Below are 18250 nucleotides of genomic sequence, written 5' to 3' on the forward strand. Positions count from 1 at the left end.
GATGGTTCTTAATTTCAATGTCTCAGGTTATATTTTGCTTTTTTGTTCGTTTTGTTGATTAGGTTCCACTTAAAGGTGAGATCATATGGTATTTTTCCCTCACTGCCTGGCTCATTTCACTTAGCATAATGCTCTCCAGTTCCATCCATGCTGTCACACAGGGTAGGAGCTCCTTCTTTCCTTCTGCTGGGTAGAATTCCATTGTATAAATGTACCATTGTTTTTTGATCTATTCATTTACTGATGGGCACCTAGGTTGCTTCCACCACTTGGTTATTATAAATTGTGCTGCTATGAACATTGGGAAGAAAAGGTTATTTTGGATTGGTATTTCAGGGTTCTTAGGGTATAATCCCAGCAGTGTAATTCCCAGGTCAAAAGTTCCAGGAGGCTTCGGAAGTTCAGGCCGAGATGGAGGTGTATGTAGAAACCCTCCGCTTCCTCGTACAACCAAAAAGGAAAACAACCAATGTAAAATCAATAAAAAACAAAAGCACCAGAAAATCAAACTACATGGAACTCTGATAACCAAGGAATTAAAGAAAAAAATCAACTAGAACAATAGTATGGGTAAGGCGGGAGACCTCCTGGGCTGACTCAGAAAAACTGCGGGACACTGCAGACTATGGGGGCAGGGCTTGCTGCTGAGCTTGGTGGGCTGGGAGGGAGGGACTGACTTAAAGGAAAAACTGAGACTCAGAGCTGACTGTTGGCCATGGCTGGGGTTGCCTTGGTGGGAGAAACTCCGAGTCTCACACAAAAGTTCCTTGCAAAGTGTGCTAGAGGCAACCAGGCAAGACCCATCATTCCCTCTCTGGCCCCTCACCCACAGGCAGCATGGCAGTGCAGCAAATGGGGTTGCCCTGCCTTGGTGAATACCTAAGGCTCTGTCCCCTATCAGCTGCACCAGGACAAAGAAATATGGCCCAAATGAAAGAGCAGAGCAAAGCCTAAGAAAGAGAACTAAGCAAGGAGGACATCTCCAGCCTATCTGATGGAGAATTTAAAGCCTTGGTAATCAAAATGCTCACAGATCTTATTGAGCTTGGTCAAAAAAATGAAAAAACAAATGAAGGATACCCAAAATGAAATAAAGCAAAATATTCAGGTAACCAACAGTGACAGGAAGGAAACCAGGACCAAAGCAACGATTTGGGACCAAAGCAACAATTAGGAACCAAAGGAAAAAATAAACATCCATCCAGAACAAAAGGAAGAAAAAGAATTCAAAAAAGTGAAGAGAGTCTTACAAACCTCTGGGACAACCGGACACATTCCAATTATCTAAATTATAGGGGTGTGAGAAGGAGAAGAACAATCTCAAGAAATTGAAAACTTATTTGAACAAATAATCAAGAAAAACTTGCCCAATCTCACGAAGGAAATAGACTTCCAGGAAGTCCAAGAAGCCCAGAGAGTCCCAAAGAATTTGGACCCAAAAGGAACACACCACGGACATCATCATTAAGTTACCCAAGATTAAAGCAAAGAGAAAATCCTAAAAGAAGCAAGAGGAAAGGAGACAGTTACCTACAAAGGGGTGGCAATTAGGCTATCAGCTGATTTCTCAATAGAAACCTTGCAGGCAACAAGGGACTGGAAAGAAGTATTTGAAGTCATGAAAGGCAAGGACCTACATCCAAAATTACTCTATTCAGCAAAGCTTTCATTTAAAATGGAAGGGCAGATAAAGTGCTTCCCAGATAAGGTCAAGTTAAAGGAGTTCACCACTACCAAGCCATTATTCTATGAAATGTTGAAGGGACTTATCTAAGAAAAAGAAGATCAAAACTATGAACAGTAAAATGACAACAAACTGACAACTATCAACAAATGAGCTTAAAAGAAAAGAAAAACAATCAAAACAAAAACTAAGCAAGCAACCAGAACAGGAACAGAGTAAGAGAAATGGACATCACACAGAGGGATTTCAGTGGGGAGGGGGAAGGGAGGAATAGAGGGGGAAACGTACAGGGAAGAAGAAGCATAATTAGTAGGCACAAAATAGATGGGGAGAGATAAAAAATGGTATAGGAAACAGAGGACTCAAAGAACTTATATGTACAACCCACGGACATGAACTAAGGTGGGGGGATGCAGGAGGGTTGGGGGGACAGGTTGGAGGGGAGATAAAGAGGAAAAATTGGGAAAACTATAATAGCATAATGAGTAAAAATACTTTAAAGAAAAGGCACTTCCATTTTTAGTTTTCTGAGGAAATTCCATACTGTTTTCCACAGTGGCTGCACCAGTCTGCATTCCCACCTACCATGCACTAGGGTCCATTTTCTCCACAACCTCTCCAACACTTGTTTGTCACTTTGTTTATGATGGCCATTCTGACTAGAGAGAAGAGAAATCTCATTGTGCTTTTTATTTCCATCTCTATGATAGCTAATGATGCTGAGAATCTTTTCATATGTCTCTGGGCCCTCTGTATGTCCTCCTTGGAGAAGACTTTGCCCATTTTTTAATTGGGTTGTTTGTCTTTCTAGAGTGGAGTCGAGTGAGTTTTTAAAATATTTTTGAGATGAGACCCTTGTCCAAGGTATCTCTGGTAAATATTTTCCCATATAGTTGGTTCTCTTTTCATATTAATGCTGTTTTCTTTAGCCATGCAGAAGCTTTTTAATATGATGAGGTACCATTTGTTTATTCTTTCCTTTATGTCCCTTGCTCTAGGGGATATATTAGTGAATATATTGCTCCATGGGATATCTGAGGTTTTCCTGCCTATGTTTTCTGCTAGGACTTTTATGGTATAATGATTTATATTTAGGTCTTTTATCCACCTTGAATTTATTTTTGTGTATGGTGTAAGTTGGTGGTCGAGTTTCATTGTTTTGCATGTAGCTGTCCAGTTTTCCCAACACCATTTGTTGAAGAGACTATTTGTACTCCATTTTATGCTTCCGTCCCCTTTGTCAAATATTAATTGATGGCAGAGACTTGGGTTTATTTCTGGACTCTGTACCCTATTCCTTTGGTTTTTGTGTCTGCTCTTATGCCAGTACCAGGCTGTTTTGAATACAGTGGCTTGTAATACAGTAAAATATCAGGTATTATGATCCCTCCTACTTTGTTCTTCTTTCTCAAAATTGCTTCTGCTATTTGGGGTCATTTATGGTTCCATACAAATTTTTGAAATGTTTCTTCTACATCTGTGAAGTATGTCATTGGTACTCTAGTAGGGATTGCATTGAATCTATACATTGCTTTGGGAAGTGTGGACATTTTGATAATGTTAATTCTTCCAATCCACGAACATGGTACAACATGATACATGCTTCCATTTGTTTGTGTCTTCCTTAATTTCTTTCCTGAGTGTTGTGTAGTTTTCTGAGTACAGGTCTTTTACTTCCTTGGTTAGGTTTATTCCTAGGTACTTTATTTTTCTTGTTGCTATATCAAATAGGATTTTTTAAATTTCTGATTATGATCTTTAATTGTTGGTGTGCCAAAATGCCTTTGCTTTCTGCATATTGACTTTGTATTGCATTGTTTTTCCATTTAATTTATTAGAACAGTAATTTGTTGGTGGAGCTTATAGGTTTTTCTTTGTACACTGTCATGTCATCTGCAAACAATGACAGTTATGTTTCCTCTTTTCCAATTTGAATGTCTTTTATTTCCTTTTCTTGTCTGATTGCTCTGGCTAGGACTTCCAATACTATGTACTATTCAATACTATGTTGAATAGAAGTGGTGAAAATGAACAACCTTGTCTTGTTCCTGATCATAGTGGGAAAGTCTTTAGATTTTGCACATTGAGTATGATGTTGGCTGTAGGTCTCTCATATATGGCCTTTATTATGTTGAGGAATGCTCCCTCTATTCCCACATTACTGAGTGTTTTTATAATAAATGGGTGCTGTACCTTGTCAAATGCTTCTTCCATACCTATTGATATGATCATGTGATTTTTGTCTTTGCTGTTGTTTATGTGATGTATTATGTTTATTGATTTGTGAATATTGTACCATCCTTGCATCCCTGGGATGAATCCCACTTGGTCATGGTCTATGATCTTTTTAATGTATTGCTAGATGTGGTTTGTCAATATTTTGTGAGGATATTACCATCTATATTTATCAGCGATGTTGGCCTGAAGTTTTCTTTCTTTTTTGTGTGTTTATCTGGTTTTGGGATTAGGATGATGGGGACATGATCAAAAGAGTTTGGGAGTCTGCCATCTTCTTGGATTTTTTGGAATAGTCTGTGAAGGATAGGGGTTAGGTCTTCCTTGAATGGTTTGTAGAATTCTCGTGTGAAACTGTCTGGTCCAGTGCTTTTGTGTGTTGGGAGTTTTTTGATTACTGTTTCAATTTCTTCAGCTGTTATTGATCTGTTCAGGCTTTCTGCTTCTTCTTCATTCAGTTTTGGAAGATAATATTTTTCTGGAAATTTGTCATTTCACCTAGGTTTTCAAATTTCTTGGCATATAGTTCTTCGTAGTAATTTCTCACAATCCTTTGTATTTCTGTGGTGTCAGTTTTAATCTCTCCTCTTTCATTTCTGATTGTGTTTACTTGGGCCCTTTCTCTTTTTCTTGCTTAAAGTCTTGATGATTTTGTTTATGTTTTCAAATAAGCAGATCCTGGATGTATTGATTCTTAATATTGAGCTTTTAGTCTCTATATCATTTAGGTCTGCTCTGATATTGGTTATTTCCTTCTTTCTACTTGCTCTGGGCTGTCTTTGTTGTTGTTGCTCCAGTTCTTATAGATATACTGTTAGGTTGTTTATTTGAAATGTTTTTATCATTTTTAAGTAGGCCTGTATCACTATGAATTTTCCTCTCAGGAGTGCCTTTGCTGTGTCCCATAAGTTTTGGATTGTTGTGAGTTCATTTTTGTTTGTTTCTAGAAACTTTTTGATTTCTTCCTTGATCTCATTCTTGACCTATTCATTGTTTAATAGCATGCTATTCAATCTCCATGAGTTTGAGTGTTTTTGAGTTTTTTCCTTGAGGTTGGTTTTAGTTTCAGTCCCTCATGGTCAGAGAAAATTCTTGATACGATTTCGATTTTCTTGAATTTGTTCAGACTTCTTTTGTGTAATATCATGTGGTGTATCTTTGAAAATGATGCATGTGCATTTGAAAAGAATGTTTATTTTTCTTCTTTGGGATGAAAGTGTCTATATACATCAGTTAAGTCCTTTTGTTCCTGGACATTGATCAATTCTACAACAACTTTGTTGATATTTTGTTTGGAAAATCTATCCATTTTTGACAGTGGGGTGTTGAAATTCTCTACTATAATTATGTCACTGTCAATATCTTTCTTGAAGTCCTCCATTTGTCTTTATGTATTTGAGTGTTTCTATGTTGGGTGCATATATATTTACACTGTTTAAGTCTTCTTGGTGGATTCTTTACTTTAGTATTATGAAGTGACCTTCTAAGTCTCTTTCTATGACCTTTTTTGAAGTCTATATTGTCTGATATGAGTCTTGCTACCCCAGATTTTTTTCCTGTCCATTTGTTTGGAATTTTTGTTTGTAGACCTTCACTTTCATTTTGTGTAGGTCTTTTCTTCTGAGGTGGGTCTCTTGTAGGCAGCATATGTCCGGGTCACTATTTCTTATCCATTCAGCTATTCTATGTCTTTTGATAGGGGCATTTAATCCATTTAAGTTTAATGTTATTATTGATAGTACTTTTAATGTTATTATTGATGGTACTTTTTCACTGCTATTTTTTCGTACTTGTGTTCCTCTGTGTCTCTTTTTTTTTCCTTGTCATAAAGCAGACCCTTTAGCATCTCTTGTGGAGTTAGTTGGAGGAGATGTATTCTTTGAGGCTTCTTTTGTTTGGGAGACTCCTTATTTGTCTTTCGATTTTAATTGAGAGCCTTGCTGGATTGAGTAGTCTTCATTTTAGGCTTTTGTTTTTCATTGCTTGGAATAATCCTTGGTGTTCCCTTCTGGCTTGGATCATTTCCATTGAGAAATCAGCTGCTAGTATATCGGGGCTCCCTTGCATGTTCCCATTTCTCCCTTGCTGCCTTTAAGATTCTCTCTTTGTCTTGGAATTTTGCCATGTTAATTATGATGTGTCTTGATGTGGACCTCCTTGGGTTCCTCGTGATTGGGACTCTGTGTTGCCTGGATTTTGTGAATTTTTCTCTCATGAAATTAGGGAAGTTTTGCATCATTACTTTTTCAAACAAGTTTTCTGTTTCTTGCTCTTCTTCTTCTCCTTCTGGTATCCCTATTATATGGACATTATTATGTTTCATGTTGTCCTGCATTTCCCTTACCACATCTTCATTTTTTCTGATTCTATTTTCCTTTTCTTGCTATTTCTGGGTGTTTTTTTCCTTTTCTATCTTGTCCTCCAGCTTTCTGGTTTGATCCTCTGCTTCATCTAGCCTGTTTTTGATTCCTCCTTCTGTCTTCTTCAATTCAGAAGTTGTATCCTCCATTTCCTCTCAGCTCTTGTTAATAGTTTCTATTTCCTTTTTCATGTTGATATAGTTTACAGTGAATTCATCATAGTTTCGCTGTATTATTTGGTAGTTCTCAGTGAGCTAATTCAGCTTCCTTATAACTATTGCTTTGAACTCAGTATGTGATAGTTGACTTACTTCTATTTCATTTGGCATTCTTTCTGAGGCTTCCTCCTTTCTTTTCATTTTGGGTTTGTTTCTTTTTCTTCCCATTGTTTTTGACACTCTTCTTGTTAGCCTCTGCTTCTTAAATTGATCTGTTCTGTCTCCCTGGGTTTGTGGTGTGGACTTCTATGGTAGAAACCTGTGAGATTCTGTGGTGCAGTCTCCTTGATTTCCTGAACTTGCTGGTCTTGGGCTGTCGTTTATGTTGACTGTCTGCATGTATTTGGGTTTTGATTGTTGTTGGGTCTTAGTTTGGTGGGTCATTCCCTCCAGCTGGTTTACTGAGGGTCACTCTGCCCACCACATCTTGTATCCTGTTGTGCAGGTGTAGACAGTTTGTGTCAAAGCTGGTTCTTCTATCTGTCTGAGGTAATGAGGCTTCTCTCTTGCTATTGTTATTGTTCAGTTGTGTATTGTTGAACAATGCTATTGTTCAGTTGTTTTTTTCTGGATAATTTCTCCACCATTAGTTGTAATTCCAGATTGGTCCTGGATTGTGGTTAGTGTGGCTTCCACTCCCTCCTTTACCTTCTTCTGTTGTTATCTGTTAGTATTCCTTTGTTGGTGGGTTCTCTCCTCCAGCAAGTGTATTGGTGTTTGTAGCTCCCACCAACTCTTTTATGTGATCAGTTTGGAGGGGGAAGGCAAAAAGGATTAAGTCAGTGGGAGTGTATTATATGGGATTTAAAGTACCAACCCATAGAGAAGAGTTAGGAGATCCTTTGGATAAGTATAGTGTTAACTGTGATGTTTCACCCAAATAGCCACTTTTTAGAAAGGGTGAAAAACACATAAGACTTGTTAGGAAGGATTGTGAGTTGAATCTAGAAATCAGAGCTTGAGGGAGGAAAGATTATGAGATATATTGAGAGTACAGGTTAGAAAATAGGCATAGTATGTGAGAGAGTAGAGTTAACCACAGCAGTAATAAAATTCTAGAAGATATTGAAATGGGCTAAGAGCTAGGAATGGTGCTGTGTAGTATTTACAATTGTATGGAACACCACTTATTTACAATAATACTGAAAGAACAATCATATGACAGAAACTATATGATCTGAATAACAAGAATAGTAAGTACATGACCTAGAGTAGTGTGCTATTGGAACACAAGTGAAGTGAAAGTAGGTAAATTAAAATACAGTATGAAAGAGAGAACAAGAAAACCAATCAAACAATGGAATTAAGCAAACAAATAAAATGAAGAAAACTAAACAGAAAGAAGAGAAATAAAAAATACCAAAAAATCAAAGAAGTAGAAAAAATGAAAAAATAATACAAATAAACAGTAACATGCAGGTTCTCTGGAATAGCAAAGTGAAATTTATCTCAGTTTCTCAGTTGTTGGGATTAGTCTTGTGATCCCTTTCTGGGTCTGACTCTGGTCCTTTCACAGCTCCAGGTTTTACTGTCTCACTTATGGGGTGGGGGTGGGGAGGAAAAGCTTCCTGCTGAATTTAAACCAGCAAAAGAAGTTCTGCTGGTGTTCCTAGCTTTTGCGGATTGAGGGGGTTTGGGCTTCACTCTTCTCCTTTCCTATAGTTTTGGGAGGATAGGGACCAGATCTGGGCCACACTCTTCACAGTTGCCCAGCCCCCCGCCAAAGTCCTCCAGGCATGCATGTGTGTTGGCTATGGGAGAGGTGCCTAAATAGCAACCAAGAGCCTTTTTTGAACAAAATACTTCTGCCACTCCTACCAAGTGCCCGGCTTCTCACAGAGCCCAACTTTCCAACCAAACTGGAGGCTATCCGGGTCAGGGTCTGTCATGGCCTGACTCTTCTCCCTTCTCCAGGCATCATTCGACTCCCCAATTTCTCTGGTAATGACTCAGCCAGAGTCCCCAGTCTCAGCAGGTGAACCCTGCCCCTGTGCATCTTCTACTTTGTTTTTATTCCCCCGAGTGATCCAAGCATCCAGGTCTATCCTGGTGCCACTCTATCCTCCCTGTTTGGCAGGGGAGGGAGATGTTAATTTGGCTCTTGTCCAAGGGTCCTGTGGCAGGGTCCAGGAGGGAACGGTCTGGGGCTATAGCAGCCCTAGTCCCTGCAGTGGTCCCAGGGAACTTACCATGCCAAAGCAATCTCCTTACCATTTGTTTTTCAGTGTCCTCTAGAATTTTGGCCTCCAACTTTCATATATGCTGGGATACTGATGGCTCTTCACTCTGTTCCTTAGAAGATCAGCTAGGTATTCCACTTGTGCACGGGGGGAAGTGGTCTCCACTCCCACCTACCTTGCTGACACCTCAAAGAATGCCTATCCATGTTTTCTAAATTTTTTTTTCATAAATTGAGAAAGACACAAACAAATGGAAGCATATACCATGTTCATGGATTGCAAGAATTAACATCCTCAAAATGGCCACACTTCCCAAAGCAATTTATAGATTCAATGCAATCCCTATTAAAGTACCTATGACATATTTCACAGATGTAGAAGAAACATTTAAAAATTTATATGGAACCATAAACAACCCTGAATAGCTGCAGCTATTTTGAGAAAGAAGAACAAAGTAGAGGGATCATAATACTTGATATCAAACTGTATTACAAGGCCAGTGTAATCAAAACAGCCTGGTACTGGCATAGGAACAGACACATAGACCAATGGAACAGAATAGAGAGCCCAGAAATAAACCCAAGTCTCTATGCTCAATTAATATTTTACAAAGAGGACAGAAGCATAAAATGGAGTAAAAATAGCCTCTTCAACAAATGGTGTTGGGAGAGCTGGACAGCTAAACAATGAAACTCGACCACCAACTTACACCATACACAAAAATAAATTCAAGGTGGATAAAAGACCTAAATATAAATCATTACACCATAAAAGTCCTAGCAGAAAACATAGGCAGGAAAACCTCAGATATCCCATGGAGCAATATATTCACTGATATATCCCCTAGAGCAAGGGACATAAAAGAAAGAATAAACAAATGGGATCTCATCAAAATAAAAAAGTTTCTGCATGGCTAAAGAAAACAGTATTAAAATGAAAAGAGAACCAACTATATGGGAAAACATATTTGCCAGTGATACCTAAGAGAAGGGTTTGATCTCCAAAATAGACAAAGAACTCACACAACTCCACTCTAGGAAGACAAACAATCTAATTAAAAAATGGTCAAAAGACCTGAACAGACAAGTTCTCCAAGGACATACAGAGGGCCCAGAGACATATGAAAAGATACTCAGCATCCCTAACCATAAGAGAGATGCAAATTAAAACCAGAATGAGATACCACTTCACACCACCATAATCAAATCAATAAACAACAAGTGTTGTAGAGAATGTGGAGAAAAGGGAACCCTAGTGTACTCTTGGTGGGAATGCAGACTGGTGCAGCCACTGTGGAAAACTGTAGGAATTTCCTCAGAAAACTAAAAATGGAACTCCTTTTTGATCTGACAATTCCACTGCTGGCATTATACCCTGAGAACCCTGAAACACCAATTCAAAAGAACCTGTGCACCCCAATGTTCATAGCAGCACAATTTACAATAGCTAAGGGCTGGAAACAGCCTAAGTGCCCATCAGCAAATGAATGGATCAAAAAAACAGTGGTACATCTACATGATGGAATACTACCCAGCAGAAAGAAAGAAAGAGCTCCTACCCTTTGCAACAGCGTGGATGGATCCGAAGACCATTATGCTAAGTGAAATAATCCAGGCCATGAAAGACAAATACCATATTATCTTACCTATAAGTTCCACCCAATCAACAAAATAAACAAGCATGCAAACTATAACCAGAGACAGTGAAATTAAGAACAAACTGACAGTAACTAGAGGGGAAGTGGGAAAGGATAAAGGGGGTAAAAGGGGGAAGGGTTTTCAGAAATATGTATAAAGGACACATGGACAAAACCAAATGGGTGTAGGATCAAAGGTGGGAAGTGGGTATGGCTGGTGTGGGGGTAGTGGTGGGGAGAAAATGCAGAAAAATGTACTTAAACAACAATAAAAAAATAAAAATAAAGGACACATGGACAATACCAAAGGGGGGTAAATGCAAACTATGCTTGATCAACAATGAAACAATTAAAAAATAAAATATTTTTCCTCTTCTGATTGGGTATTTTCTGCCTCTTGTCTTTCAAATCACTGATTTGATCCCCTCTCTTATCTACCCTGCTCTTGATTTTTCCAGCGTATTCTTCTTTTCAGATATTGTATTTTTTAATCTCTTACTGGTTCTTTTATGGTTTTATGTTTAAAGAATGTTTTTTCTCCCTTTCTGTAAGTTGTCACTGAGTTCATTCTTCCTCTCATTTCCTTGAGCATTCTTATAACCATTGTTTTGCACTCTGTATCTGGTAGCTTGTTTATCTCCATTTTATATAATTTTTTTCTGGGGATTTATCTAGTCTTTTCTTTTATTGGGGCATGTTCTTTTATCTCTGCATTTTGGCTGCCTCTCTGTATTTGTGTCTGTGTTTTAGGTAGACCTGCTGTCTCTCACAGTCATAGTATGGTGCCCTTATGCAGTAGATGTATACTGGGGCTTAGCAATACAGTGTTCCTTATCACCTGAGCAAGTGCTCCAGGAATTTCCTTTGTGTTGGTTCTATGGGTCCTCCTGTTATAGTTGAGTCTTTTTATCTGTTGGCTCATCTGTGTGTTGGGTTGTCCCTCTGGCTGGCTATGAATATTTACCCCAACTCACAACATATGAGCTCTGTTTGCTGATCCCATGAAGCAGATTTTGCGCCAGCAGGGGCTGGTGTTTGCCAAGATTTCCTTTTGTGTGTGCCATTTGTGGCATTAATTAGGTCATTCTGTGATATGTTATTAATCTCACCACTGAGTGTATTGGTTATGGGGCTACTTTGGAAGTACTGCAGTGCAGGCCAATTTCAGGTGCTGCCTGTGACAGGCTCCGTCTTATCTGTTTGAAGTTACAAAGTGATCCACAGTTTGTGGCTGCCTCTGCTGGGAAGGGCCAAACTGTGCACCAAGACCAATATTCATTAGTACTAAGCCAGAGGGCAGGTCAGCAAAAGGTCTGAAGCTTTCCTAAATGCTCCTCCACCTGGTAGCTTCTGTTCGATTCACTCACTGAAAAAACCTCTGTCAGTATGTGAAGTGCATGAGTGATACAGGCACCGACCTGCAGTGTCCATGGTGTTGTGGCTGAGATGAGACAAATTCACACAGACTACCAAGTCCTTTGGAGGAAAAGGGATAGCACAGCCACTCTCTCAAGAGAAGAGTGCCCTGATCCTTGCCTTGACAGGCTTTTATTGCTTTTCTGGGCCTATTACATTGAGGATGGTCCTCATTTACTATGGACAGGTTCACTTTGGGTGGTTACAGGAAACAAAGGAGAGGATGTTGCTAATTACATCAAAAAGGAAGGATATTTGCAAATGTAAAGGGAAAAGTGGTTAAACTGGTTACACTCATCCTTGCAAGGTTTAGCACAGATTTTAGGAAGTTACTTTAAAGATATGTAGTAAACATCTGCTGCCTCGAGAACCAAGATGGCAGCATAGGTGGACACACTGCGCCTCCTCACACAACCAGAACTGACAGAAAATTGAACGGCAAGGAAGTCTGACACCAAGGAAATAAAAAATAAACGTTCATCTAGACCGGTAGGAGGGGCGGAGACAGGCAGCCAGGGAGGAGAGGACTCGCATGGCCCTGGTGGGACCGAGACTGGCGGAGTGTGGGACAAACTGGGCAGGCAGTCTGACCACGGGCAGACCCTGCGGCCCCACATTCGTGCAGATATACCGAGAGGGTCGGACTCAGAGTGGCGGACAACGGGGCGGGCAGAGCGGCAGGTAGCACCCCGCGGCCCCACATTCGCACACAGATAAACCGGGAGGAACGTGGGGAGCGAAGGAGACCGAGCAACCCAGGGCTCCAGCGTGGGGAAATAAAGCCTCAAACCTCTGATTGAAAATGCCCCTGGGTGTTGGGGTGGCAGCAGGAGAGACCCCCAGCCTCACGGGAGAGGTCGTTGGAGAGACCCACAGGGGCCTGGGGCGTGCACAGGCCCACCCACTCTGGAACCAGCACCAGAGGGGCCCAGTTTGAATGTGGGTAGCGGAGTGGAAGACTGAGATCTGGCGGAGAGGGGAGTGGGCGCCATTGCTCCCTCTCGGACCCTCCCCCAGGTACAGGGTCACAGCGCAGTGACCAGCATTACCCCACCTGGTGAACACCTAAGGCTCCACCCCTTAAAGTAACAGATGTGCCAAGACAAAAAAAAAAATGGCCCAAATGACAGAACACTTCAAAGCTCCAGAAAAAATACAACCAAGCGAGGAAGAGATAGCCAACCTATCGGATGCACAGTTCAAAACACTGGTTATCAAGATGCTCACAGAATTGGTTGAATCTGTTCGAAAACCAGATGAAAAAATGAAGCCCATGGTAAGAGAAACAAAGGAAAATGTACAGGGAACCAATAGTGATGGGAAGGAAAGTGGGACTCAAATCAATGGTGTGGACCAGAAGGAAGAAAGAAACATCCAACCAAAACAGAATGAAGAAACAAGAATTCAAAAAAAATGAGGAGAGGCTTAGGAACCTCCAGGACATCTTGAAACGTTCCAGCATCTGAATTATAGGGGTGCCAGAAGGAGAAGAGGAAGAACAAAAAATTGAAAACTTATTTGAACAAATATTGAAGGAGAACTTCCCTCATCTGGCAAAGGAAATAGACTTCCAGGAAGTCCAGGAAGCTCAGAGAGTCCCAAAGAAGCTGGACCCAAGGAGGAACACACCAAGGCACATCATCATTACATTACCTAAGATTAAACAGGAGAGAATCTTAGAAGCAGCAAGAGAAAAGGACACAGTTACCTACAAAGGAGTTCCCATAAGACTGTCAACTGATTTCTCCAAAGAAACATTACAGGCAAGAAGGGGCTGGCAAGAAGTATTCAAAGTCAGCAAAGGCAAGGACCTACATCCAAGATTACTGTATCCAGCAAAGCTATCATTTAGAATGAAAGGGCAGATAAAGTGCTTCTCAGATAAGGTCAAGTTAAAGGAGTTCATGATCACCAAGCCCTTATTATATGAAATGTTAAAGGGATTTATCTAAGAAAAAGAAGATAAAAAATATGAACAGTAAAAATGACAGCAAACTCACAGTTATTAACAACCACACCTAAAACAAAAACAAAAGCAAACTAAGCAAATGACTAGAACAGGAACAGAACCACAGAAATGGAGATCACATGGAGGGTTGTCAATAGGGGAGTGGGAGGGAGAGAGGGGGGGAAAGGTACAGAGAATAAGTAGCATAAATGATAGGTGGAAAATAGACAGGGGGAGGGTAAAAATAGTGTAGGAAATGTAGAAGCCAAAGAACTTACAAGTAAGACCCATGGACATGAACTATAGGGGGGGAATGTGGAAGGGAGGGGGTAGGCAGGATGGAGTGCAGTGAGGGGGGTGGGAAATGGGACAACTGTAATAGCATAATCAATAAATATATTATGAAAAAAAAAACATTTGGTGCCTCAATTCAGGGTGAGGGAGTTTAAGCAAAAAGCAAGTCCCAAAGCGGCCTCGGTACAACGCAGGCCTGATTCCCCACGGGAGAACTGTGGGCGTGGTTCCTGTGTGCTGCACCTCACTTTCCACTGGCCTTTCTGAGTGGGAGCTGGGCCCACGCCAGGCAGAATGGTCTCCTATACATGAAGTAGTTTCTCAGTTACACACCACCTAAGGGCAAGTGGTGTTCACCAGACTGATATAATTTCAAACTCAGTTACAGCACTGGTCTGAGGCCACTTACCAGAAATCTCAGGGTGGAGCCACCTAATTCAGCTTTTCTGAGTCTGTCTGGACTGCCTGGAGAGTCTTCTGCACAGTGGGACCCGGTCGACCAGGGCCTGCTGACAATATTGCAGAGTGCAAGCTCAGGTGGGTGGTTGCCACTGGGAGTCAGCAGGTGGAGCTTGTGGTTCTCTGTGATGGGGCTGTTGAATTTCTTGTGGGAGTGTGAGGTGCCACTGTTTTGGCACTCCTGGAGGGGGTAGTGCCTGCTGATCTGTTCTGAGGGACTCATTCTGCTGCTCTGGTGCTTGCGGATTGCAGGCTGCTGTTCTGGCCCACAGGGTTCTGCTGCTCTGGTGCTTGTGGTGCATGGCTCTGGCACACAGATGGTATTGGCACTACTGCTGTGGCATGGCCAGGTGAGGGGAAATTGCCCAGCCCCAGAGTCACACAACTCAGTCACTGACTCACCTTCAGCATTTTTTCAAAAAAATGGACACCACAATCTTAAGCAGCAGACTCCTTGAAGGGTGTAAGTTTGGCAAGGCAGGGCCAAGGATTTGGGAGGGTGGGGCTATTGCATTCCCCCAGTCTGATGCCATATAGAAGGGATTACTTGATCCAGGAAGGATGGTGTGCATGGGTGGTGTGGGAGAGTGACTAGGCACAGGAACACTGGTGTCTGTTCTTGTGGTACTCTCACTGTAGCCACACAGCCCAGTCTGTCTTCATAAACTCCATTTTGCTCTGATCTGCCCTCCCTCTGTCAGGATGAGTGCCTGTGTTTTTAGCAGACTTAAGAATAAGTAGTTTCTGACAGAGGTTCCTGTTTCTCTCCCTGACATACAGAATCCATGCTGATTATCACAGCCAGATGTTATGTGGATGCCTCTTCCAGGCTCTGGTATTTGGACTATGGAGCCCGGAGTACATTTGAGATCCCACATTACTTGGGATGGGGGGAGGGGAGTGCGGGGGAACCTTTGCAGCTGAAATATCCTCCGTGGGGCCAGTCTTTTACACATCTCTGCCCTCCCTACTAGTCTCCTTTGGCTGCTTCTGTAAATTCTCTTACAAGACTGTTGTTTAGCAAGTCTTCAGTTGGTTATTCAGCTTGATTTTTCTTTTACTTTTAAAAAAACTTTTAAAAGATTTTATTTATTTATTTTTAGAGAGATGGGAACCGAGGGAGAAAGAAGAAACATCAATGTGTGATTGCCTTTCATGCGCCCCCTACTGGGGACCTTGCCTGCAACCCAGGCATGTGCCCTAACTGGGAATCTAACCAGCAACAGTTTGGCTCACAGGCTGGCACTCAATCCACTGAGCCATACCAGCCAGGCCTTTACAAAATTTTTCTATTGTTGTTCAATTGCAGTTGCCCCTATTTTTTCCCCCATTGTTCTCCCCTGCCCTGCCCATCCCCCCTTAGTTTTTATTCCAGTTTGGTCCTGAGACAAGGTGAGTATAATTTTCACCCACTATCCTGCCATCTTTTCCTCCATCCAGGTGTTTGCTTTCTTATTGTTGAGTTTTAAGAGTACTTTGTATAGTGCTTTATCAAATGTGTTCTGTAAAAATTTTCTTTTAGTCTGAAGCTTTTCTTTTTATAGTCTTAGCAAGTGTCTTTTGCAGAGCAGAAGAAACATTTTTAATTGTTATGCAGTTGAATATTTTAGTTTTTTCCTGTCATGAATTGTGCTTTTGAGTTGTATCTAAAAAGTCATTTTCAAATCCAAAGTAACCTATATTTTATTCTATATCATCTTCGAGGAGTTTTATAGTTTTGCATTTTACATTTAAATCTGTGACCCATTTTGAGTTAATCTTTGTAAAAGATGTAATGTCTCTGTCTGGATTATTGTTTTTTGCATGTGGATGTCCAGTTTTTCCAGTCTCATATGTTGAAAAGATTAACCTTTCTCCATTAAGACTAACCTTTTTGTCTTCTTTCTTTCGCCAAAGATCAATTGACTATATATGTGCAGATTTATTTCCGGGATCTCTATTCAGTTCTTTGATCTGTTTGTTCATTCTTTTGCAAACTGTCTGAGTTACTTTAGGTTTATGTTATATCTTAAATTTGGATAATGTTCTCTTACTTTATTCTTCTTCCTTCAATACAGTGTTGCCTCCTCTTGATCTATCACTTTTCCACATAAAGTTTAGAATTTAGATTGTTGATATACACAAAATAACTTGCTGGGATTTTGATTGGGATCACATTGAATCTAAAGATCAAATTGACAATAACTAAAAAAATAAAAAATAAAAAAAATGATTAGATTTTAAACATCTGAAAAAAATTGACAATAATGACATCTTAACAATATTGAATTTTCTTATTGCAGTTTTCTGTATATACAAACAATGAACAAGTAGATTTTGATATTATACATGTACCATTTGCATAAGCACCAAAAGCTCAATACTTACATATAAATCTAATTAAATATGTACAAGGTCTATATGAGGTAAAGTGCAACATTATGATGAAAGAAATCAAAGAAGACATAGATGAATGAAGAGAGGTTTTATGTCCATTGATAGGAAGGAATTGTGTTATTTAACATTTTCTTTTCGCTTACTATATTTTGTTGATATCAAAAAACTTGGTGCAGGGGCTGTCTTCTGTCATATAATTCTTGTGTACCAAGATGGAAGAGTTTTGTGTTACTATCATAAGAAGGGCACAGACACTGGACCTCAGTCCAGTTTTGTCACTTAATAGATGAATAGTTTTGACCATGTTATATAACCTCTCTGAGACTCAATTTCTTTATTTGAAAATGATGATTGTATCTTCTTTTTTGGTTTATTTTGAGGAGTAGGGGAATGTAAAGTAGTATAGTGTCTTGTACATGGTGGGCATTTTATAAATGGAAACTATTTTTACCTTAAACATTTTGTTCCTTGAGTACTGACATGACCCTTCTATCTCTCTCTCTTTTTTTGTTTGTCTAGTTCTCACCTATATAGAAGTGAGATATCAGGATGTAGGTATAACCAGCTATTTGTAACACCTTTAAATATTTTTCTTTCTTTTTTTTTTGGGAATAGAAATTACTTATTTAGTACCTAATCAATTGAATGCCATGTTGAAAATATTTGAGAAACAGTCAAATATGTTGGACAGGTAAGCTTTTAAAATAATTTCTTTTCCAAATTATAAAATGAATACGTATATATTTTAGAAAATTTGGAAATATAAAGAAGAAAATAATACCACTGTAAAAAAATAAGTGTTCTTACATCAATTTTTATGATATATATAATTTTAAAGCTTAAAATTATAATCACATTTTTACATTCTTTTTTACATAAAGAATATAAAATTGTATAGTTACAATGAGAAATAGTATGTCAGTTCCTCAAAAAATTAAAAATGTAATTATCAGATGGTTCAGCAATTCCATTTCTGGGTATATACCTCACAAACTGAAACTAATGTCTTGAAGAGCCATTTATATACACATATTCACTGTAGCATTATTTGCAAAAGCAAAGAATTAGAAGTAACCCAAGTGTCCAATGAAGAACAAATAGATAAAGAAAATGAAACATATACATACAATGGAATATGATTCAGTCTAAAAAAGGAAGGAAATTGTGACATAGGGTACAACCTGAATGAACATTGAGGACACCATATTAAGTAAAAGAAGCCAGTCACAAAAAGACAAGAATTTTATGATTTCATTAATATGAAGTACATAATGTAGTCAAATTCATAGAGACAGAAAGGAAAATGGTGGTTGCCAGGGGTTTGGAGAAAGTGGGGGATGGGGAGTTGTTGTTTAATGGAGTTCTAGTTTTGCAAGATGAAAAGAGTTCTGGAGGTTGGTTGCACAATAATGTGAATGTGCTTTAGTATGGACTTAAAAATAGT

At 39.6% G+C, this 18250-nt stretch overlaps 1 protein-coding gene across 1 annotated transcript in view; it reads left to right on the forward strand.

Annotated features, from left to right (window-relative positions):
- The window catches only part of CCDC7 (coiled-coil domain containing 7), a 208687-nt gene that overhangs the window by 68043 nt on the left and 122394 nt on the right, over nt 1-18250 (forward strand). The window contains exon 9 of the mRNA XM_053923457.1: nt 17422-17497. Within this exon, the coding sequence (XP_053779432.1) occupies nt 17422-17497 (76 nt within the window). The remainder of the gene's footprint in view (nt 1-17421; nt 17498-18250) is intronic.

The sequence above is a fragment of the Desmodus rotundus genome, chromosome 4 (assembly GCF_022682495.2).
Source record: "Desmodus rotundus isolate HL8 chromosome 4, HLdesRot8A.1, whole genome shotgun sequence".
NCBI lineage: Eukaryota > Metazoa > Chordata > Mammalia > Chiroptera > Phyllostomidae > Desmodus > Desmodus rotundus.